The sequence below is a fragment of the Rhinatrema bivittatum genome, chromosome 5 (assembly GCF_901001135.1).
Source record: "Rhinatrema bivittatum chromosome 5, aRhiBiv1.1, whole genome shotgun sequence".
NCBI lineage: Eukaryota > Metazoa > Chordata > Amphibia > Gymnophiona > Rhinatrematidae > Rhinatrema > Rhinatrema bivittatum.
This window is the reverse complement of record NC_042619.1, coordinates 113684060-113708935: the sequence shown is the minus strand read 5'-3', so window position 1 is coordinate 113708935 and position 24876 is coordinate 113684060. Positions and strand designations below refer to the sequence as shown.

The following is a 24876-nucleotide window of genomic DNA, read 5'->3' as shown; positions in this document are numbered from 1 at the left end:
GTAGATTTTAAAAGAAGCGCGATCAGCCTACTTTTGCTTGCGCATCAGACTCAAGCAAAAGTACGCTGGATTTTAGTAGATACGCGCGGAGCCGCGCGTATCCACTAAAATCCTGGATCGGCGCGCGCAAGGCTATCGATTTTGTATAGCCTGCGCGCGCCGAGCCGCGCTGCCTCCCCCCGTTCCCTCCAAGGCCGCTCCGAAATCGGAGCGGCCTCGGAGGGAACTTTCCTTTGCCCTCCCCTCACCTTACCCTCCCTTCCCCTACCTAACCCACCCACCCGGCCCTGTCTACACCCCCCCCTTACCTTTGTCGGGGGATTTACGCCTCCCGGAGGGAGACGTAAATCCCCGCGCGCCAGCGGGCCTGCTGCGCGCCGGGCCGCGACCTGGGGGCGGGTACGGAGGGCGCGGCCACGCCCCCGGGCCGTAGCCACGCCCCCGTACCCGCCCCCAAAACGCTGCCGACACGCCCCCGGAACGCCGCGACGACCGGGCCCGCCCCCCGACACGCCCCCGACACGCCCCCCTCCGAGAACCCCGGGACTTACGCGAGTCCCGGGGCTCTGCGCGCGCCGGGAGGCCTATGTAAAATAGGCTTCCCGGCGCGCAGGGCCCTGCTCGCGTAAATCCGCCCGGTTTTGGGCGGATTTACGCGAGCAGGGCTCTGAAAATCCGCCCCATGATGTTCTTTATAACCAGAATAAGACACAGAATTTAAGCATGCTTGGGTCAGGATGTGGGATGAGTTAGTAAGGGCTGGGGGAGAGGTTAGAATAAACAAAATGGGTGGTTCAGTGTTATCTAGAACAGTAGAGTGCCAAAAAAGGGGAGACTGCAAAGATGACATTCAGAAAGCAATAGTATAGCTACTTAAACTCTCGGGGAGAGGTGGTAGAATCTATCAGCATGGAGCCGAGCTTTGATTTTAGAATGCTGAGGAGAGATGTCAGGATAACTAATATGGCTACACTTTCCAGCCCAGGGCAAAAAAGGATATGGCAAGAGCTATTGCATGCAGTCAGGCTTGTATGTCTGGGAAATAACCATAGCTAGAGCAGTGTGTTGGAAGTGTGAGGCCAATATTCAAAGGATTTTAGCTGGATAACTTGTGATTTATCCAGCTAAATGCCGACTTTTCAATATCTCTGCACTTATCCAGCTAACATTTAGTCAGATAATGAATGCTGGGATAGTTGGAGGTTTTCTGGGGTGGAGCTGAGATAGCCGAATAAATTATTTGGCTATGTCTAGAGGTGGACTTGAGAAGGATTAAAGTTGTTCAGAAACATGTTGCCGGATGACCCTTTCTTAACTGGTGATATTAAAAAATATTGCTGATTGCAGAGGGGTTAGGGGGAAAAGCTTTGACAGGGCTTTGCATCCTGATACTTGATCTCATACTTTAATGATTAAAATGCTGGTTCAGCTGGCTGAGCGCCTTTCCTCTTGAGTGCCCTAAAATATGAGTATAAAACACTAAGCCAGAAAAACCTTCAGCCCCCTTAAGAACATAAAAAATTGCCATACTGGGGCAGATCTAGGGTCCATCAAGCCCAGCATCCTGTTTCCATCAGTGGCCAATCCAAGCTACAAGTAGCTGGCAAATACCCAAACACTAAGTGGATCCCATGTCACTGATGCTAGTAATAGAGGGGCTATTACCTAAGTCAATTTGATTAATAGCAGATAATGGACTTCTCCTCCAAGAACTTATCCAAACCTTTTTTAAACCCAGCTACATTAACTGCCCTAACCACATCCTCTGGTGGCAAATTCTAGAGCTTAATTGTGCATTGAGTGAAAAAGAATTTTCTCCGATTAGTTTTAAATGTGCTTCTTGCTAACTTCATGGAGTGCCCCCTAGTCCTTCTATTATCCGAAAGAGTAAATAACCAATTCACATTTACCCATTCTAGACCTCTCAAGATTTTAAAGACCTCTATCATAATCCTCCTTAGCCATCCTTTCTCCAAGCTGAACAGCCCTAACCCTTTTAGCCTTTCCTCATAGGGAAGCTGTTCCATCCCCTTTATCATTTTGGTTGCCCTTCTTTGTATCTTCTCCAGTGCAATTATATCTTTTTTTAAATGTGGCGACCAAAACGGTACACAGTACTCAAGGTGCAGTCTCACCATGGAGCGATACTGAGGCATTATGGTATTTTCCGTTTTATTCACCATTCCCTTCCTAATAATTCCTAACATTCTGTTTGCTTTTTTTGACTGCTGCAGCACACTGAGCTAACGATTTCAATGTATTATCCACTATGACGCCTAGATTTCTTTCCTGGGTAGTAACTCCTAATGTGGAGCCTAACATCATGTAACCACAGCAAGGGTTATTTTTCCCTATATGTATCACCTTGCACTTGTCTACATTAAATTTCATCTGAATTTGGATGCCCAATCTTCCTCCTGCAATTTATCACAATCCACTTGTGATTTAACTACTCTGAATAATTTTGTATCTTCTGCAGATTTGATTACCTCACTCATCGCATTCCTTTACAGATCATTATAAATATGTTGAAAAGCACCAGCCAAGTACAGATCCCTGAGGCACTCCACTGTTTACCCTTTTCCACTGAGAAAATTGACCATTTAATCCTCTCTGTTTCCTGTCTTTTAACCAGTTTGTAATCCACGAAAGGACATTGCTCCTAACCCATGACTTTTTAGTTTTCTTAGAAGCCTCTCATGAGGGACTTTGTCAAACGCCTTCTGAAAATCCAGATACACTATATCTACCGGTTCACCTTTATCCACATGTTTATTAACCCCTTCAAAAAGATGAAGCAGATTTGTGAGGCAAAACTTCCCTTGAGTAAATCCATGCTGACTGTGTTCCATTAAACCATATCTTTCTATATGCTCTGTGATTTTGATCTTTAGAATAGTTTTCACTATTTTTCCTGGCACTGAAGTCACGCTCTGGCCTATAGTTTCCTGGATTGCCCCTAGAGCCCCTTTTAAATATTGGGGTTACATTGGCCACCCTCCAGTCTTTGGGTACAATGGATGATTTTAATGATTGGTTACAGATTTTAACTAATAGATCTGAAATTTTATTTTTGAGTTCCTTCAGAAGCCTGGAGTGCATGCCATCTGGTCCAGGTGATTTGCTACTTTTTAGTTTGTCAATCTGGCCTACTACATCTTCCAGGTTCACGGTGATTTTGTTCAGTTCATCTGACTCATCACCCTTGAAAACCATTTCCGGAACAGGTATCTCCGCAACATCCTCATTATTTAATGCAGAAGCAAAGAATTAATTGACGTTTTCTTCAATGGCCTTACCTTCTCTAAGAGCCCCTTTAGCCCCTCGGTCATCTAACGGTCCAACAGACTCCCTTACAAGTTTCTTGCTTTGGATATATTTTAAAACGTGTTTATTTTGAGTTTTCACCTCTACTGCCAACTTCATTTCAAATTCTCTCTTAGCCTGGATTATCAATGTTTTACACTTGATAATGCTTATGCTTTTTCCTATTTTCTTCAAATGGATCCTTCTTCCAGTTTTTGAAGGATTTTTTTTTGGCTGAAATAGCCTCTTTCACCTCATCTTTTAACCTGAAAAGTCCAAATATGAATAAATGAAAGACTCTCCATCCACCCTAACTCTCCGGCCCCACCCACATACTCTCAAACCTTGTATGGAGACCGAAAGCTTGGAACTAGCATCTGACTCCCATTGCATCCAGCATTGCTCTAATAGCAATCATGGTTGCATAAGCTATCAGTATTGCTGTCAAAGCAATACTTCGATAGCAATGCTGTTAACTTAACGTGGCATTTTTAAAGTATTGCGTGTTGATCTGATATTAGAGTGAAACCTTGGTTGTAACAGTGATATATTTGTTTCACTCTCTGGGTTTGTTTAATTTGTTTGGTAACTTAACATGACCACTGCTGTTATCAGAGAAATGCTGGATGCGCCGGGAGCTGGACTATTTCTGAGCTCCTAGTCTCTATATAAGGTTTGGTTGTGGGGTGAATGTGAGGTAGGAGGGTTAGGGTAGACTTGACAAGAGTGAGAGGGTGAGGGTGGGCCTATATTATGGGCCTTTCCTTTATTAATATTTGGACTTTAGGCCCAAAGGGCCAACAACATTTCATATTCATATTTTGGGGGACTCAGGGGGAGAGGAGTTTAGCTGGCTGGGGTATCAGGTTGTGAGGCCCATACCAAAGGTTTTCGCCCCACCCTCACCCCCTTCAATTATTGTTTAATTGGCAATATACTTTGAATATTGCTGATTAAGTTACAAAATTATCTGGGCAGGTTTACCCTTATAATTGAATTCAGAGAAATTCAACAGGATGTTTATTTCACTGAAAATCCAGGATGACTTGTCTGTCTGACTTTAGCAGGATAAGTTATTTACTGAATTTACTTTTTTTAAATTAATCTCTGTACATCTGGGAGATATCCAGAGCTAGAGAGCTGTAGGCAGAGGTAAACAGACTGGATGGGCCAATTGTCCCTTTTCTGCTGATATTTTACTGTCTCTCTCTATTTATTTTTCTTTGATCACTTTGCCCATGTTTAGATTTTTGTTTTCAGAAGATCTTTAGTTTTCACAATCTGTTTTTATTCTGTTGTTCATGGTACCTGTGCAGGGTAGTAATACCCCCCGCCCCCCCCCCCCCCCCCCCCCCCCCCCGCTAAAAAACAATATTTACATATTATCATATTAAGTGCTAATACAGCTAGATATGGAATAGCTAGTATAGTTTATAGTTTTAGCTTGGGGGAAGGAAGCATATGAGTCGTTACTGAGACTTAGAAAATGTTTTGCTTCAAAAACTATAAAGATTTTAATCATATTTCAACTTCATGTGGTTACTAATAGGGATGTGCTTTCATTTTTAATGACATACATTGCCTATTTCATTTTGTTTTTAAACTGAAATGATAAAATTAACAAAATTTCATTTTTTTAAATTTTTATCATTTTAGTGTGCACTATTTAAGTTTAGCACACACTGTTTGAGGTATCATGTCCTATTGTAACTCAGACAGTGCACACTAAATCAAAATAGTGCACATCAAACAAAAAAATGTAAAAACAAAGGAAAACCTAATAAAAAAAAAATAAGCACAAAAGGGGGGAAAACAAATTGAACCAAAAGTTTTTATCAATGCACTCCCCTAGTTACTAATATGCTTTTAATTTTATAATGAAATCACTTGTTTTGCTATCTAACTCTATTGGCCCTGCCCTCTTTATTTTTTGTGATTCTACTGTAGGCCTCAAAGGCAGGCTGTAAAGCTCCTCATGCCATGATATCCTCATGTGGAACAATTCCTGGAAACCCGTATCCCAAGGGGAAGCCTAGTCGCATTAATGGAATTTTCCCAGTGCGTACAATTTTGTTTCTTTATGATATTGTTTCCTTATTGACAGTAGGCTATTTAGTATCCATTAAATATCTTTTAGATTGAAGTAACTCAATGAAGACAATTCTGTGTCATTTTTCCTTAACTGATTATGAGCCATGTTGGATAGAGTGGGGTATATGATATCAAATATACCGGTACATTGGATCCTGTTGGTTTAATGTGGTAATGATGCTACAAACGATGTTTCACAAACCTTCATGAGCCACGTTGATATCAGTGTATTTCTGATATTATCTGCGACCCTTTTTTCTTCTTACAGCATTAAAGAATTGCAGGGTAGAAGCTTCAAGAATAACAGAAATAAATGAAAATTAGCAGCATGTCCAAGTTTATAATGTCCTATGTATAAAGCCGCTCCTTTGTGCAACTTAGGCAGACACATTTATACTTGCTAGAGAGCAGATGTAAATGTCTACGTGAAGATTCACGTGCATACTTTCAAAAATTGAAAGTACTCATGTAAATTATTTCCCTGCCTCACTTCCTCCCCCAGGAATATCTCTTTGTACTACGTGTAAAAGTGCAATCGAAATGACTCTGCACATACTATTACACGGTCAACCTTGGAATAATTTTCAGAAAGCTCATTTATATGTGTAAAAGCTTTTGAAAATTCATCCAATAATATTTAAGAGTCTCCTGCTGCTGCTAGCAGCATAAATGACAGTAGCAACAGGGTAGTCAAAGATATTAATGCTCCCCAAAATAAGGTGGGACGATATAGCATTATCTCTTTCATTCAGGCATTAGAAACTCATATTCAAAGTCAGATGCTGTAGCAGGGAGAATGATTGGGTCTGCTTTAACCTGACTGGACAACGAAGTGCCTTGAAATGTAGTCATTAGAATGTTCCTTTCTTAGAATAAATATTATTAGTATGCACTGGTAGATGTTACGGGGCTTCTTTCCAAAGGAGGACAAGAACAGAACCCAGAGGAGGCCAATGGTCTTAGTAAGCAGCAGCTTAGAAAGTAAGCTCACCATGCACAGCACCCAGGTGGTGTCTTTACCCAATGCCTCAACCATTTCCCATGTGTTGAGCCCTCAGGTGAAGACTGCAGCTGACACTTGATAGTCTGAGCAATACATGAGGGAGCAGGCAGGTTGAGGCTTTGGGCCTAGGCATGGATCAGAAGTCAGGTGTGGATTAGGAATGAGGGGCCAGTCAGACAGTGTTTCCACCGGCAAGTCCTCAGAAGACTGTTTAGACTAGAGAGACAGCTTCCAATCAAGGGAGACTTCCAAGACTGGTCCAGTTTGGAGCTTCCAGGGATGTGGATCGCCACTGCCAGATAGACTATGCAATTACCACCAACATGTTTTATCAGCTGGTCCTGTGACCAGTCCTGAAGTTCTGTGTCCCGAATTCTGAGGGCTGCTGGTTCAAGATCTGCCCTTCTATCTTGACAAGCAGGGCTGAATTAACATGATATGTGGGTGTTGTTTTCAGACTGCACTGGATGGACCCATCTCTTTAGCATAATAGAGCTTTTCCTATTGTACATTGTGGGAGTTCTGCAGTGTGTTGCCATGTGAGCTCCTCGTTCTCTTTTTGTCCTCGCTGCAGTATAGACATGTACCCTCTCTCTCTCTCTCTCTCTCTCTCTCTCTCTCTCTCCCCCTCTCTCTCTCTCTCATGAAATATGTTGTGTATTGGCTGTAGGGCCTCAGTTTTTTAACATTTTTTATCGCTGCCTAGGCAGCTCCCTACACAAATGTTTAATGCTGTAAAAAAAAGAAGTAAATAAATAAATCTTTATTTTCATTTCCACAGGTCTTGAATCTGTGACTGTCACTCTCCTACCATACATTTGAGTCAAAAGCAGTTCCTTGCACAAAGCTCCTTCTCCCTGCAGTGCCATATTCTGGATCTGCCATAGTCTCAAGGTTGAGTGGAGAGGAAATATTGCCAACTGGTGCCTTTGAACAAAGGACTGCCCACTGCCATCTTCGAAGAGCATCAAGCGCAGTCAGCACAAGCACCAAGTCGATGCAAGCACCATTGAAAGAGAAAGTACCATTGACACTGGAGTACCCCAGTATGATTGGTCTCTCTGCACCATCACTCAATACATTGGTACCAGCACCTTGATGCATCAGCATCATTAATGTACTGACGCATCAGATTCAATGCTTCCGCTTCTGCATTATCAGTGCCCGTGATGCTTCTGTATCATCAGTGCATCTGCATTATCAGTACACTTGATGCTTTTGCATCATTGGTGCATGTGCAGTATTAGCGCTTGATGTTTCTACTTCATTGGTGCTTCAGCTCCATTGGTGTGTCTGCATCATCAGTGCATCAACTCCATTGATGCATCAGCACCATCGGTTCATCAATGTGTCAGCACCATCACTGCATCAGCTCCATTGATGCATTTGATGCTTGTATATCATCAGTGCATCTGCACCCTCGATGCATGGTACACTCAAAGTTATTTACGCATCTGTACCAGTGAGGCATACGATACATCTGCATCAGGTGTTTGTGCACCATTAATGCTCTCGATGTTCCTGCATCATCTGTTCATCTGCATCATCGATTCTTCTTTGCCATTGGTGTGTCTCTAGCATTAGCGTACTCAATGCATCTGTGCCATCTGTGTACTCTATGCCCCTGCTTCATTGATACTTTTGGTGCCTGTGGCATCATCCGTGCAAAAGCCTCCTGCTGTCAGCACAGAAGCTGTGGCTTCCAATTTAAGAGTTCCTTTCTGTATCAGAATTTACTAGAGCCCATTTCCTGTCACAAGCAGTTCAGATGGGATCTCCTCCATAAAGCCTAGTACAGGTGTCTCGAGAGGATTTTGTTCAAGAAAAGTACACAGGTCTGTCACAATTGAAGGGGAGTCCTCCTCTGTGTGAAATCTCATCATCTATGTGCATACAGAGCTCCCTCAATGTAATCTACTTTACACTCTACATCTGGGGAGTCCTCATTCAGTGTGCCAGAGGCATTACAAGAAGACAGGTCTATTTCCAGGGGAATTTCCTTTTTTCTTCCTTCGACATCAGCAAGGTTCCCACCGAGCTTATTGTCTTATTTGGGGTTATGGTTCCCTTAACCTTAAGTTCTAAGGTCACTCATTTCTTTCTTGATTAGAAGTTTTATCCCTGACAGTGGACCTATTCTGCCAGAATTCTGGATTAAAGTAATTGGAGTCATTTGAAGGAGATTTTTTTTTTTAAATAATAATGATCCCAATTTTACAGTGGTTCACTGACCACCTTAGCCCATTGTAGTATGGTAGACCGCGTAGTGGTGAAAAGTCTATTCTTTCTTCAAAAGTACAGGGGATAAAGTCCTCCAGAACTTTCTGCGGAATTTTCGTATGGTGACTCATCAGCATCATATGGTCTGATGCTCGCATGACAACAGAAAGTGGACTGATATTCCTGTCTCCGATGATATTCTCTTTCAGAGACTAAGAAGCAGTACCCGTCCCCAGTTTTTTACAGAGTCCTGGAGCATATGTGTATGTATCCGTGCAGCATAGTTTCTCACTGTTCCTTGAATGGTTACAGAAAAGTCACAAAGGACCGTTGAGTCTTCAAGATTACAGAATGGGGTTTCTGTTAACATTTCCTCCATCTTCTAGCACATCATCATTGTTTGATTTCACATTTGAACCACATCTTGAGGGGATGTCGTTCTTTCATCAACAAGCATTAGAGCTTGTTACTCCCAAAGAACATGGCATGTGGTTCTATTCCTGCTATCCTTCTTATCTTTAAGGATACAAAGCTGTTGAGTTTGATCCCCACTTTGCAAAGCTGATCAAGCCATTCTTTCAGGAGAAGTTCAGGATGAACGCCCATCAAAACAATGACATGTTTTTCAAAGCAGGGAGGTGGATGAATGCTCAGAAGCTAATGGAGGGCTACCCTCTGGCTTTTTTGTTGCCTGAAGGTGTTTACTAATTTGTTGGTGGTGCTACTAGCATGCTTAGATCACTGGCGAATGTGTATCTACTCATGCCTAGACAAATGGTTGGTGTTGAGATCTGATAAATTCTTTCAGCCCCCAGGCCTTAAACATTATTTTTTCAGGATGTGGATAGCTTCACCAAAGGAAGGGAAATTCTTCCCATCAGCTTGGGTCAGTGATACTTCTTTTGAGCCACATGACAGCAATAGGGCTTGTAGTCCCTATACTCCTCTAAACCCAATTGCTTTCCATCAGCTCTCACTGGATTTGGTCATAGTACATTGTTACACTCTATATTCGTTCCTCGATAATGAACATATCCCTTCGTGCATAGCTAAACCTGTTGGTCCAGGGAATGCTCTTGAGACAACTTTCATGTAGAAATTAAAACAAAGAATTTATTTACTTTTTTTTTTTTTTTATCAGATCTCAACACCAACCATTTGTCTAGGCATGTGCAGATACACATTCCCGACTGTTCAGATTTCTCTCGTATCTGGTATCACTGGTTCCTTTTGTTGATAGACCATAGTCTATTATGGATCACGTTTTCCCAGATAAACCTCTTGGAGCTGCGAACTATTCTGATTAATGCTGGAGATACACTCCCATATCATGCAAGGAATGGGATGATTAATCCAACCGATAATAAAATGGTAGTCTATGAAAGCAAGTAAGGAGGCACAGGGCCCGTGATCCTCTGCTGAGAATCTCAGCAGATTAGGTATGAGCTCTTGGTTGCAAGGCCTCCCTTCACAGAACAGACCTTCCCAGAGTCTCCGACTTATTAGTGGATCACCTTCACAGGATCTTCCAATCTAACAGAGGGCCATCTTTTCAGGACCTCGCCCTTAGTCCTTTTTGCATTGAAATGCATCAGGAAGGCGGAATGGTTGATGCCATCCTACAGAGCGAATACAGATCTGTTCCTACCCCTTTTTAGTGGAAGACATATCTACTGCCTGCATTTTTCACAACTACAGTTAGTGCCAAGAACCCCTCAGAAAGGTCTTTAGGTTTGGGCTAACTTTACTTCATTGTTATCATATGACCCACTAAAGATCTCATATCTCATCCAATAGTCAATCCTTCTGATCCTCCGAGAGTCAAGCACTCTCTCCTGCTGCAGGGGAAAAGTCATCTACCATATCCCTTATGAACCTTCCCTTGCTCAATATGATAGCAAGGGTGTTCTGCTAGATAATTACCTCTTTTCACTGTTTAAAGAGGTTCAGAGCATTGTCTATTTGACGAGGAGGCCATACCCCAAAGAGAAGTAAGGATTTATAAGCAGATATTTTCATCCAGGTACCAGTTGGGCCTTCTGTTTCCCTGTTCTACCAAGGATCTGCATCAGTATTTACTTTCCTTTTTACCAGCAATTCTCAGTGTTTCATCATTGAAGCTACGCCTTACTACAGCCACAGCTTGCTTCTTCCAACTACAGGAAATTGTGCTTTCACTACATTATTGGATACTACAATTTATGGAGGTTTTGCTAACACTTAAATGTCCAGATTCGAGGTTTCCTGTCTTAACGCAATCTTAGGGTCAAGCAAGTTGGCCTCTTGAAGTATCTTACCTAGAAGATGCCGTTTCTAATCGCGATCTCTTCAACCAGAAGTGTCAGCAACTGCAGTTCTTTCTTATCAGAAGGGTGCACCATGGCCATCTTGAATTTCTCTTCAAGCGCTGTCTGTTTTTTTTTTTACCAAAAAATCATGCTACATGTACTAAGGACAGAAAGCCCTTCATTCATTTCTGTGTGAGAGGGCCATGCCATATTATTGGAGAAGACCTCTACCACATTGCCAGCCTTCTCAGTTGTCTGTGTTCTATGAACCTATCAGTCTTTGAGTGGCAGTGGCAATTGTTTCCTTACCGAGTTGGCTAGCAAACTGTATCGAACACTGATGTGCATTCACTGGCCTTCTGGTTACAGACTTTGTCAAGGCTCATCAAGTTAGAGCCATACATTTTCATTACTCTCCTGAGAACTGATAGCAATCATCTGTAAAGCTGTGATTTGGTTGTCTGTACATTTCACTACTGTCTGGGCAGCCTATCCAGAAGAGACAATATTTTTGGACAAGCAATTTGGCTAGCCTGTTTGCCAGTGGTCTACTTTCCATGGTGGGGTCTAGGTTGCATTTAAGAAAAAGCTCTGTTGCAGTTTTCAGCTTGTGATTCTCCATGTGTCATGGCTAATTCAGCCCTGCTTGTCGATGAAGGAAGCAGATTTGCTTACCATAAACAGTGTTCTCCACAGACAGCAGGAAGATTTAGCCATGCATAATATCCACCCACCTCCCTGGAGATTCGATTACTTAGCTGGATTTAGCTATCATGTCGACTGAGAGGCTCATCAGGCAATGTACACACAGGAACTCTCTCGTACATGCTCTACTGAGCTAAAGAGGTGGGTCTATCCAGTGCCAGATGTCACCCATGTATCATGGTTAATTCATCCTGTTGTCTATGGAGAACACCATTTACGGTAAACCATTTACGGTAAACAAATCTGCTTTCCTTTCATGAACCAATTATTCTTTTGAAGTATTGCCTTGTACACAGTGTATGAAGCTAGAAAGCTGTAACATTTCAACAGCTCTATACACAAGGCTTTAATCATAATGTGATGTTCCAGGCCAACAAATATAAAATAGGGTGGGGGGATTTTATAGATAGATATTAGTTGTAAAGTGGCAGTTCTTTCATAATTTCTCATTACTAATCATAATTCATATTGGTGCCACAAGAATACAAAACATACTTTTTTTGAGAGTCTAATCTATCAATGGGGAATCTCGAGATTAGGTGTCATAAGTGAGACACAGCTAGAGTGGCCAGGTTATTGAGCATCTGTGCCAAAGGGACTTTATTTTCAGTAAGGAATTTCACATTTTGAATGCCGGCTACCATCAGTTGCACGTGCCACTTCAGACACTTGTACCAAACATAATCCATGTCTGATCTAATCTCTGGTTTAGCTTTACTCTGGCCTAGAGGCAATTCAGGAATTGTGCAGCAAGATGAATCTCCTAGATTAAACTTGTTCTGCGCAGCACCTGTTTTTATTTTTATATAGCATTTTGTAAGACGTGCTATTGCTTCCTTTTGGTTTAGGGAACCCCTGTGAAAAAGGATCCTGAAGATTGCACCAATGAGGGAAAGGGAATAGCAGCACGTATACTCGGACCCTGCAAACCAGTATGTATGAAAAACTAGGCTGAACTATCTTGAATTTTACAGAAACTTGTTCTGTTTTCTTTAAAGAAAAATGAAAACTCGTTTTGGCAGAGTAGATCCTTGTAAGAAGTTATATAAAACAATACTTCTAAATAATGACTGCTTTGAGAAGTGGTGCCTGATTCACTTTTTCAAAATCTGTGTTTTGTTGAATTATCAATGGAAGCCATGTCAAAGGAGTCTTACATTAGTGTGATGTCACCTTTGTGTTGCAAGAAAATAGAAAAATGTTCCCATATTAGCACAAATGAAGAGAAAAGTGCAAAATGATTTTGTAAAAAAAAAAAAAAAAAAAAAATGTAAAATAAAAAAAAAAGTTAAATAAAAACATTTTATAACATAGCATTCTTCATTTGAACTAAACCATGAGAAGTTTTTGATTCACTTTTAGCATCTCTTTAAGACTAAAGAGAACCAAGTTAGGATTCAAATTTAGAGTATATGCTGATGATTTGCAACTTTATTTTTCTGTAAATGATTCACTATCAGTTACTGTGGGTAACATTTCTAAATGTCTTTCTATAATAAACACCTGAATGGATCAGATCAACTTACCTTTGAACCTTACCAAAACTGAGGTTCTATGTTTCTCCCGTAAGATCGGGTTTTCACCTGATCTTGAGAACTATCCTATTTCAGTAAATGGGTTCACAATCCTGGCTAAATTAGTGGAATGGAACTTGGGAGTTCTTTTTCACTCCATCAAATTGTTTTGCCTCATCTATGAACAATCCTGAAATCAGGGTTTTATAAAATTGCGCATGTTGAGCCATGTTAGATATATTTTAGCTAATAAAGATTTATGTACTCTGGTTCAGTCCTTCATGTTATCGATGATTGACTATTGCAATGCCCTTTTTGTCAGTCTCCCTTCTTCTAGTCATGCATTGCGAATATTACAAAATTCTGCTGCCTGGCTGTTGATGCGAGAGTTACCTTGGTATCATGTCAACCTAATTTTGGGTGAATTGCATTGGTTGCCCCCTCAACAATGCATTCCATTTAAAATAATTGTCTTAGTATTTAAAGTGGTTAATATGGAAGGACCTTGTTATTTGGCAAAATTATTGGCACTATATGCCCCTACAAGAAGATTAAGTTCCCAAGATAAGGGATTTCTTGAAGTCCCCCCCTGTTAAATCCCTGTTAAACCAGAAGTCGGGCATTTTTTGTAATAGGCCCAGTAATGTGGAATGCTTTATCATCACCATTATGGGCCATTAATGATATCAAATTGTTCAGTAAACAGGCGAAAGTTTCTCTTTCAAGAAGCTTTTGGTGAGTCTGTTAACAATTGAGTGGTAGTGCTAAGTGTTTTCTCCTCTGATTTTGTTATATTTTATTCTAAATATTTATCGAGATTTTAAGAAATGTATTTTAGTGTTTGTTACTGTATCTGAATTTAAGTGTTTTAACCCACTTAGCTTGACTGATTCATTATAAGTGGCTATAAATGTTTTTAATAATTACTAAGCATTCATTCACACTATTAACAAATATAAATGAAAAGTCAACCTGTTTTTAGTTGCTTCTGTTCTGCAACATCTGTCTGTGTTCTTCATAATGCTCCATATTCATTACATGCAATTAACTAGTTTTTATTCCAGTTTTTCAATGTCCCATGAGCTCCTGTCATTGTGCATCCTCTAAAGCGAATGACATTTTTCTTTCATCTTTTTTCTTTTATTCTGTTTCAAAAAACAAGAAATATAACTTGATAAATTTCAAGGAATCCTGGCTGAGAGTGAAAAATGTTTTTTTTGCTCTGTGGTGGGTAATTTGATGCTCAGGTTTGTCTTATATCATTAACTGTGTAGCACTGACTGAGACATATATTTATTCTTTAGTGGAACACTTAGTAAATCAAAACATATATAAAGTGTTACATTTGAATTTCAAATATTAATTGAATTTGTCTTATTCCTGTTCATTAGTAGAAAAGACTTGACTGAGCTACTGCCAATGAAACATTTCAGGTTACAGATGTTTGTATGTTTTTATCCTTATAAAATAGAACACTTATGGTTTTGTCTGTTTTTTTTTTGTTTTTTTTCAAAATAGCCTCCAGCGACTTACAATCCTCATAAACCTGTCCCTTATCCTATACCTCCTTGTCGGCCACATGCAACAATTGCACCAAGTAAGAGTTCTTTATTTGCAACTTAATGCTGCTTCATCTGAAGATTTTTTTTTTTTTTTCTGGTGAAAACTCAGATGTCGGCAGTAGATTATGTAAATAATTTTATAGTCTGAGGATGGTTACAGAATACCAGAGACTTAGCAGCTAGGATTAGTTAATTTCACCTTTCTATGGTAAAGAATGACAGCATTTTTAGACACTAACTTGCCATAGACAAAACGTCTTGATCTTCTGCAGCAGATATTGGATCGTACTGTCTTGACTAATTTGGTTGGCCAGTTTTAGGGTCTATGGAGTTAATTTTCAAAGGAATTGCATGTAAAAAGTAGCATTTATGGAGGCAATTTTCAAAAGCCCATTTACATGTATAAAACATATTGACAATTCAGCCCTATGGAGTGAATTTTCAAAGGAGTTGCGTTTATTAAAATACATTGCTAAAGTCCATTTATGCACGTAAAACCTTTTGAAAATTACCTCTTTTATAAATTTTGGAGGTAAGTTTCAATCTTTCTGTTTTGTGACAAAGTTAATGGGTACTTTTTACCTGCAGATTGTGCCCCCAAACTTCAAAGCAAAAGTACATGCTTACTTTTGGTTTGGAACTTGGTTGCAAAGTACTCACGGATTTTTGTAGCTGCTTTTTGTGCTTGTGGAATTTTGCTGGAAAAGTACACAATATGGATTTGAAAATGCAATCCGTGCATGGACTTTTTTCCTTCTTGGACCTAAATATGCTCCTGGGAGCACCGCTTGTAAATGTTACTGAAAGTGCACATGTTGTGTAAGATTGCACGTATTTTTACCGTTTTTGTGGCAGGGCAATTTTCAGTGAGCTGATTTAACAGGTACAAACTAACATTTACCCACATTAACAGGTATGAAAATTGCTCTTTTTAAGACCTCTTATGACTTTGTATTTTTCAGTTGATTGATTCCATTATTAGAATGTAAGGAATCCTAATGAATTAGGCCTGTTAAATATAATACAGATGGATAGCATAATTTATGCATAAAAATCAACTATAGAGCAATAAATCCACTGAAAGTTCCACCATATATGGAATGATATTGTGCATCTCAAAAAGACAAATGCTTTAATACCTCTTATGGAGTGTTTGAATTTATTTTCTTGTCAACTGTCAAATCTCTCACATATTAGAAAACAGAAAAGGAATGCCATGTAAATCCACCACAAATAAAGCATTTAGACTACCAGCAAAGTAGTTGCTTAGATGATCCTTTCATAAGGTTAACAATTGTTTAAAAATGCTTGCATTTTGGAACTAAGGTTCCTTCTTCATATATGAACAGTTGGGAACTTTGTAAATTTTACCCCTATTTCTTGGGTTAATATTATTACTATCAGTAATGTCAGAAGGGCCATCTGCAGTTGAGTGTGTGGATTATTAATTTATTAATTTATTTGATTTATATTCCGCTTTTCGGCACTTCAGAGCAGATCACATGCGCAGGTATTGTAGATATTTACCTGTCCACAGAGGGCTTACAATCTAACTGGGTCATTCATCAAGCCACGTTAAGGCTCTAACTCGTATTATATCGTGTATATCGCAAACACATGCAAAAAAGGTCATTACTAGGCAATATGATGCAAATATTTTATCGCGGCTGACCTTAAATGTGGTCAGCCGTGATAAAATAACAGCTCCCTAGTAAGCGTTAGTTCCAGTACGTACCCAGATCAGTCCAGACTCCTGGCTTTTGCATCCCTGCCAGCAGATAAAGACAGAGAAAGTTTCACTGACACTGTACATAACCCAATGTGCCATCTAGAGTACCCCAGTATTTCTGTCTCCAGCAGATGGTAAATGGTGCAAAACCTGCAGTCTGAGGAAAAAAAAAAATCTAAGAAACAGGAGATTACTTGATCCTCCTAGGGGGTTGTGAGATACTGGTGGGGCCATCCTCCCTGGTTTTGAGGCAAGCAAGCAGGGAATTGTTGACTCTTTCATAGCTCAATCCTGAGGTCCGTGGAGTGGACATCTGATAGTCCAGATCCTTCAGCCCGCACGAGATAGCATGGTGACTTGCTGACAGCTCTGCATGATGAGCCCAGAAAGAGCAGGGAAGTAACCTTTTAAGTTGGTTTTTCTGTGATGTTTTTTAAAATTAAAAAAAAAAAAAAGAGAAGGACTCTTTGTTTTCTCTGTATTGCCATGTCATTGTGCAGTAATTCGGACTTACAGGGTTGGTGACAGGCGGATCATCTGAAGCAGGGAAAGCAAGTCATATTCTCCTGGGGCACACATCAGTATGAAGGAGACGCATGGCTTCAGACCACGCAGTCGGGATAATGGCACGTGGCAGTGCATGCTGTGCCTGCGGGGGCTCACGGTCGTGCCTAAGGAGATAGAGCTTGTGTTCCAGGTGTGCTGCAGGTTGGGAAGGCACACTTGCAGTGCTCCCCTCTCGGTCTAAGCCTGCTTCTTCAGGATGGACAGCCAGGCCTGCCCCGAGGAGGAGTTCTTCTAAGACGGTAATAGCACACAGCTGTCTACTTCACCAAGAGAGGCCGGGGCTTCTCTCTATCTCCGGTTGTGGTAGGCACAGGGATGGACCAGGGGAATTCAGATAGGGAGGATTTCCCTCTGAATCATGAGGCTCTGATGAAGGTGATTTTCTCCAGGTTCGGGACTCGAATGAGTCCCAGGGATTTTCTTCAAAGTTTGTTCTCCTCATGCACAAGGCCTTTTTGGCCAAGAAAGCATCCAGAGGTCGCCTTTCCAATCCTGGTCTGTGGGGGAGCCCAGACCAAGGGACCGACCTGATCCTCCCAAGAGGAAGTGGACTGATGGAGTTCGGCATGTTCTGGGCCTGTCCTTGCAGGCTGGTGGTCCACAGGAAAAAACTGATGAGTCTGAGGATCTAGATGTCGTGCAAGGGGACGTAAGAGTTGCAGGAGACTCCTGACCTGGCGGGGGACCCAGAAGAGATTTCCATGGTGGAAGGGGATGATCCCAAGGTGGGTGTGCCTCTTTCATAGAGAAGAGCTCTGGCCATTGGTTCTGTAGGTCCTTCAGGAGCAAGGGATCAAGGTGACCCAGGAGGAGTCGGATCTGGAAGGTGCAGATCCTGTGTTAGACAGATTGCACAGTCTGGTGAAGGCCTTCCCCTTACACAAGTCAGTAAAATAACTGGTAATTCAGGAGTGGGACACGCCATAGTTGGCTGAGCTATGGTCAAGGTTTATCCGTTACCAGAGGAAAACAATGGAGCTTTTAACTTTCTAAGATTGATGCATCGGTGTTGTGGTCACCAAGAAGACCACTATTCCTGTAGTGGGCTTGGCTGCTTTAAGGGATGTACAGGATCGCAAGTTGGAGCTTCATCTTAAAAGGATTTTTGAATTTTAGGCTCTACGTATAAGGGCTGTGGTTTTCACTAGTTTTATGCAGAGGGCATTTCTGCGTTGGGTCCAGCAATTGCAAGAGTCACAAGCTGTGTCAAGGGCTGCTGGGCAGAAGGCTGAGCGTCTGAAGGTGGCTGTGGTTTATGGAGCTGATGCTTCTATGACTTATCATGATGTCTTCCAGAATTATGATGTCTGCTGGACGGTTGTTGTGGGTGTGCAACTGGTCAACGGACATGTGGTCCAAATCTCAGCTAGATACTCTTCCTTTAAGGGAAAGCTTTGTTTGGAGAGAACCTGAAGCAGATAATGAAAAATCTGGGGGAGTCCAAGGTGCATAAGTTGCCAGAGGATAAGCAGAAGGGCAGGAGATTTGTTCCTGTGCAGGCTAGATTTAGAGACAACAGGAGATTTCGCCAAACTAAGGATTCTGGAGGTCCTCAGAGACAGGCCACAGTCAGAACTCAGTCCTGGGGTCAGTCCTTTCAGGGTGGCAAATGACAGACCCAGGACACCTCTGGTGCTGGTTCAGGAGGAGCGAAGTTCTTGCAATGAAGCAAGGCTGGCCCACTCTTCGGTTCCAGCTATCAGAGGGCATCTGGTGCTCTTGGTTGAGGAGTAGACCAAAATTAGCACGGACCAGTGGGTCCTAAGTGTGGTAAAAGTATTTGTTCATCCCATTTGAGACACTTTTGTCACGTCCCTTTGCACTCCTCTCTCCAAACGGGTAGCTGTGCGAGGAACAGTGGACTGCTTGAGGCAACTGGGAGCTATAATGCCAGTTCCGCAAGAGGAGCAGCAAACAGGGAGATACTCCATTTATTTTGTTATACCAAAGAAAGAGGGGTTATTTCGACCAATTTTGGACCTGAAAAAGGTAAATATGGCCCTCAAAGTTCTGTGTTTTCGCATGGAGACTTTGAGATCGGTCATCGTGGCTCTGCACAAAGACGAGTATTTGGCATCACTAGATCTAACAGAGGCTTAACTGCATATAGCCATCAAGGAGAAGCAGCAGAGGTTCCTGATATTCATGGTCCTATGGGAACATTTTCAGTTTTGAGCCTTACTGTTGGGGTTAACAACGGCTCTGCTTACGTTCACCAAGGTGATAGTGGTGGTGGCGGCAGCCTTAGGATGGGAAAGGGAACTGGTGCATCTTTACCTGGATGATTGGCTTATCCAAGCGAAATCGGAAGTCCTCTGTCGGCAGTCAGTGCAGAGAGTGCTACAATGATTACTGTCTTTAGGTGGCTTGTGAATTTGGTGAAGAGTCATCTTGTTCCCTCTCAGACCTTATAGTATCTGGCGGCGTGGTTCGACACACGAGGGGGGGGGGGATGGAATTGTTTCTCACGAAGAAGAGTATTAGAATTCATGTATTTCATGGACCTTTGGCCCGAGGTGAGGGTTGGTACCACATGCGGGGAGGAGTCCCACAGGTCCTCACTATCGGGAGGCGAGGTCAGCTGCAGCAGGGAGATGCTGTAGTAGTGGTAGAGAGATGGAGCATCCTGCATCACAGCCACGTGATCGCAGGAGCTTGTAGAGAGAATACTGTGAGGGATCCTGAGGAACGGGGCAAGAGACACAGTTCGGAGGGAACCCACAGTATTCAGGTAGAACTGGAGATGCAAATACCAGAGCAGGAACCTTCGACAGAGAAGTGCTAGGCAGGCCCCTGAGGAGCGGGGAGTGTGAGACAGGAACTTCTGAAGGAATGCAGCAGAGACTGTCCTGAGGGGTGGGAAGCCTAGCGAGAGAGGCTCTGGTGTGATGTCGTAGGCTGACCCGTGGAGCGGGGAAGCCCGAGTCAAATCTCCAAAGTAGTGACGTAAGCAACCCCGAGAAGTGGGGCTGTGTACAATGGAATCTCTGGTAGAGAAACGATGGCACTACCCTGAGGAGCGGGGAGGTGTAGAGTACAGTCACTGGTGTAGAACGTAGGTGCTGTCCCAAGGAGCGGGAAGCGTGGAGTATAGTCCACTGGTGTAGGTGTTGCCCCAAGGAGCGAGGAAGCGCAGTGTCGAGTCTCCAAAGCAGTAAGGCAGTTCAAGGGACAACTCCGAAGAGCAGGGAAGCCGACAGGCAGGACCTCTGGAAGGCACAGGGGCTAGCCCGGAGAGCAGGGGAAGCCTGGAGACGAGGTATCCAACTGGAGCGCAGGCAGGACCCCGAGGAGCAGGTACCCGAGCCAGAGTTGCAGGTAGATCTGATGCAGGAACCACGGGTCCGAGGAGACAGGAGCATGCACCAGTAGCGAAGAACTCATTGCCAAGTCAGCTAGCAAACGGCGAAGGAGGTGCTTATGAATCACAACCTTGTGATGTCATCAGTCAACGACACCCCTGAGGTCCTACTATTGGGCCTTCAAAGGGACACCGGCTGGCGCACGTGCGCGTGCCTAGGAAGGCCCAGAGTCGGCATGGGTGGCAGCAGCGTCCCAGCCGCCACGAGGAGCCCTGAGAACCTAGAGGTATGCGCGGCGGTAGCGGCTAGCCCCAGCCGCGAGTAGACCCGGAGAGGAGAGCAGGGCAACACATGACATGAGTTGAATTGGTTGCAGCCGTCTGCAACCGACGGTCATAACAAAGAGGATGCTGAGGTGCAGGTTCAGATTCAGCACCTGTTGGGGCTTTCAAGGTCCAGAGTCTGGGACTACTTGCAAGTCCTGGGTTCTGTGGCTTCAGTCTTGGAGTTGGTGCCTTGGGCATTTGAACATACCTGGCCTCTTCAGAGGGCTCTTCTCTCCCCAGTGGAATCTGCTGTCGGAGGAGTTTCATCTTCCTCTTCCACTTAAGGGGAAAGGCAGGGACAGTCTGTCTTGGTGGCTTCTTTGAGCCAATCTGGAATGTGGTGTGCAATTGGAGATTCTGGATAGGGTGATAATCACCACCAATGCCAGCCTCTCTGGCTGGGGGTCAATGTGTCAGGACCAGTCAGTGCAGGGTGAGTGGTCTAGGAAAGAGGCTTCATGTTCTATCATTCATTTAGAGATGAGAGCAGTGCGGTGCGTGTTGCTTGCTTTTCTGCCTCTGTTACGTGGTCATCTGGTGAGGGTCTTATCAGACATGCACGATGGTGGTCTACATCAACCGACAGGGAAGAACCAAGTGTTGGGTGGTGGCTCAGGAGGCTCAGGAACTGATGCTCTGGGCGGAACATCACTTGGAGAGAATAGAGGTGTCTCACCTCACCAGGGTGTTCAGGCAGACTTTCTGAATCGAAGGATGTTGGACCTTGGAGAGTGGGAGCTCTTGGAGGTCTCATTTGCAGAAGATGGGGTTCTCCTCACATGAATTTGAAGGCGACCAGAAGAAATGCCAAGGTGACTTGGTTCGACAGCTGGTGAAGAGAATATGGGGCAGAGAGTATCAATGCTCTGGTTCTTCCATGGCCTCGAGGAATTCTGCTGTATGTCTTTCCCCCATGGCCACCGGTGGGCAAGGCGATACAGCGAATAGAGAAACATCCAGGCGACATAATTCTAGTGGCTCTGGAGTGGCCGCTCCGTCCATGGTTCACAGATCTTGTCAACATGGCTACAGACAGGCCGCTACAGTTCGGCCATCTGCCGAATCTGCGCCACCAGGGCCCAATATTTTTGGACCAAGCGACTCACTTTTGTCTCACGGCTTAGCTTTTGAGAGGAGACAGCTGAGACAGAGGGGTTATCCTGAAACTGTCATTACTACCCTGTTGCAAGCCAGGTGAACTTCCACATCTTTAGCATACGAGTGAGTTTGGAAGATCTTCGAGTCCTGGTGTATTGCTAATGGGGTTACAGTCCTTCACCTACTGTATTGCATATTTTGACTTTTCTTCAGGAGGGTTTGGTTAAGGTTCTAGCTTTTAACTCTCTAGGGTACAGGTAGCAGCCTTGAGCTGTCTCTGTGGTAAAGTACAGGGATATTCTATGTCTATGCATCCGGATGTCATACGTTTTCTTCGGTGGGGGGGGGAAGAATTTTCATCCTCTAGTAAGGAAGGCTTGTCCATCTTGGAATCTTAATCTGGTGATTAGAGGAATGTGTGAGGCTCCATTTAAGCCACTCAGAAGAGCAACCTTAAAGGATTTAATTATTAAGGTGGTTTTCCTGGTGGCTATTTGTTTGACCAGAAGGATTTCAGAGCTCCAGGCGTTGCCGTGTTGGAGATCCTTTTCTGCAGATTTCAGAGTCAGGGGTATCATTATAACACGTGCCCTCCTTCTGCCTAAGGTGGTTTCGGCGTTCCATGTTAATCAAACTGTGGAAATTCTGGCCTTTCCAGTTCTGGATTCCTCCAAGCCCCATGCTAGAGAAATTAGACTCTTGGACTTTCAATGCCCGTTATTGAGGGACCTGAAAGTTACTGATGATTTTCATAGGTCAGCTCACCTCTTTGTTTCTCTGGAATGGTCCAAAGAAGGGGTGTCAGGCTTCTAAAGTTACAATTGCTCAATGGTTTAAAGAGGCAATTGGTTCAACATAATTTCTAAAGGGTGTACAATGCTTGAGGGTTTGAAAGCTCATTGACGCATGCTCAGCAGTCTCTTGGATGAGGCTCAAAGGTTTCTCCACAGGAATTTCAAGGGTGGCTACTTGAAGTCGCTGTACACTTTTGCCAGACACTATTTATTTGGTTGCTGGGGGCTCCAGCATCCTTGGGGTTTGGTGAGAGTGTTCTGTGACGGGACTCTCAGGGTCCCATCCAGTTTAGGGGTGCTTAGGTACAACCCAGGAGTCTGGACTGATCTGGGTACGTTTTTGGTTTACCTTACTTTCTAGGAAGGGGTTTTCAGTTGGTTACAGAGTTGCCATCCTCCTGTGGTTGGGGGGGGGGGTTGTTAGCTGTTCAAATCTTCTTTTCGGTGTTATCATCTTGGCTTGGGTACAGATCAATACTGAGGGACTGCAGGTTGCACACTGGTTATGTACGTCAGTGAAATTTTCTCTGTCTCCTCTGCTGGCAGAGATGTAAAACCCAGGAGTCTGGGACTGATCTGTGGTACTACAGGAATAAAAATTAGCAGGTAAGAACCAATTTTTCTTATGTCTACCGGGAAGCCTGGGACTCTAACATGGGTCCTGAGGCTTCTGCCACACGTTTAAAGGGGGTGGGGGCGGGGGATAACACGGCCAAATGTGGGGAGATTGAGAAGGGTAAGTGCTGACCACTATTTCAACCCGGAGCTGCCACGACTCCCCAAAAATAGAAAACAATTTTTAATTATGTGCACGGTGGGGGGGGGGGGGCAGTGCCCCCCCCCCGAGGTCCAAGCCACCTGATAGTAAAGTCCCCCCTCTCCCCACCCCTGATAGCTAGATCCTCCCCTTTCCTGGCCCCTCTGACAGAAAAGTAACCCGGCCCTCACCCCCCGGCCCCTCAGATAGCTAGATCCCCCCACTACCCCAAGCCCTCCAGATAGCAAAATCCCCATCCCCCTGACCCCCCCAGTCCTCCGATGCTCAAGGACAAGGCCCCTACCCCCCACCCTTGCCCCCCTCCAGATCCCTCTTTACCTTATTCTGGATCTCATATTGGGGTTCAGAGGCACCCTCGCACCCTTCCAAAATGGTGCCGACCTGACCTTGCCCCAGATATATGACTGGGGTAAGATCCAAGATCGGACTTAGGCTTTGCTGTCGAGTGGGTGGGGGTAGGCAGTGGACTATTTTATCAGGGGGGCGGGGAGGGGGGACTGCTATGTGGGGAAGGGACTCTAGCTCTTAGGGGCCGAGGGCAGGGCTTGGACCTCGGGGTGTATCACCGCCGTCATGCACATTAAACTTTTTTTTTTCTATTTATAGGGATTCAAGGCTGCCTTGACTGGTGGCTCCAGCATTGAACCCGCTCAACCTCCCTGTTTGGCTGTGGGGATTTTTTTGGGTTGGGACAGTGTCTCTTCAAGAGAAGAGATGGCTGAGGGGGAATATAATAGATGTCTTTAAAATAATGAGAGGTCTTGAATGAGTAGATGTGAATCGGTTATTTACAATTTCAGATAATAGAAGGACTAGGGGAAACTCCATGAAGTTAGCAAGTAGCACATTTTTTTTTTAATTCTTTATTTATTCAATTTTCAAATACTCTTACAGATTTTACTTTCATAATCCTCAACAGAAAATGGAAACATTAACAATTTTTCCCAAAGAAGCAATAAATTTCAATAATTGATATATAAACAAGCTTGTTTCCATTTATCATAAAGAAAGATAAAAGGTTAACAAAATACATTAGAGCATAATAACTACTTCTCTATATCTTAAAGACTTCACTAGGAGGATATACTGAATCTTAATTTTTACTCTGTTGAGATCGGGTAGTTTAACTTCATTTTTGCAATTTCCTAAAAACTTCTTCAAATCTGATGGTTCATAAAGTAGCACATTTAAGACTAATCGAAGAAAATTCTTTTTCACTCAGTGCACAATTAAGCTCTGGGATTTGTTTCCAGAGGATGTGGTTAGTGCAGTTAGTGTATCTGGGTTTAAAAAAGGTTTGTATAAGTTCTTGGAGGAGATGTCCATTAACTGCTATTAATCAAGTTGACTTAGGGAATGGCCTCTGCTATTATTGGCATCAGTAGCATGGGATCTTCGTAGTGTTTGGGTACTTGCCAGGTTCTTGTGGCCTGATTTGGCCTCTGCTGGAAACAGACTGCTGGGCTTGATGGACCCTTGGTCTCACCCAGCATGCAGGCCGATACAGTACAGTGCGCTCTGACGGAGCGCACTGTTAACCTGCCCTTGGACGCCCGTCTTCCCTTACCCCTTATACAGTAAGGGACGGAAAAT

General features: G+C 43.4%; 1 protein-coding gene across 5 annotated transcripts in view; it reads left to right on the top strand.

Moving 5' to 3' along the window:
- The window catches only part of PROSER1 (proline and serine rich 1), a 114882-nt gene that overhangs the window by 53910 nt on the left and 36096 nt on the right, over nt 1-24876 (top strand). For all 5 annotated transcript variants that reach the window (XR_003856916.1, XR_003856915.1, XM_029602757.1 and 2 more), the window contains 3 exons: nt 5254-5364; nt 12462-12545; nt 14646-14724. Coding sequence is in view for 3 of the 5 variants with exons in the window: in XM_029602757.1 (XP_029458617.1) it covers nt 5254-5364; nt 12462-12545; nt 14646-14724 (274 nt within the window). In the remaining 2 variants the exon portion in view is untranslated. The remainder of the gene's footprint in view (nt 1-5253; nt 5365-12461; nt 12546-14645; nt 14725-24876) is intronic.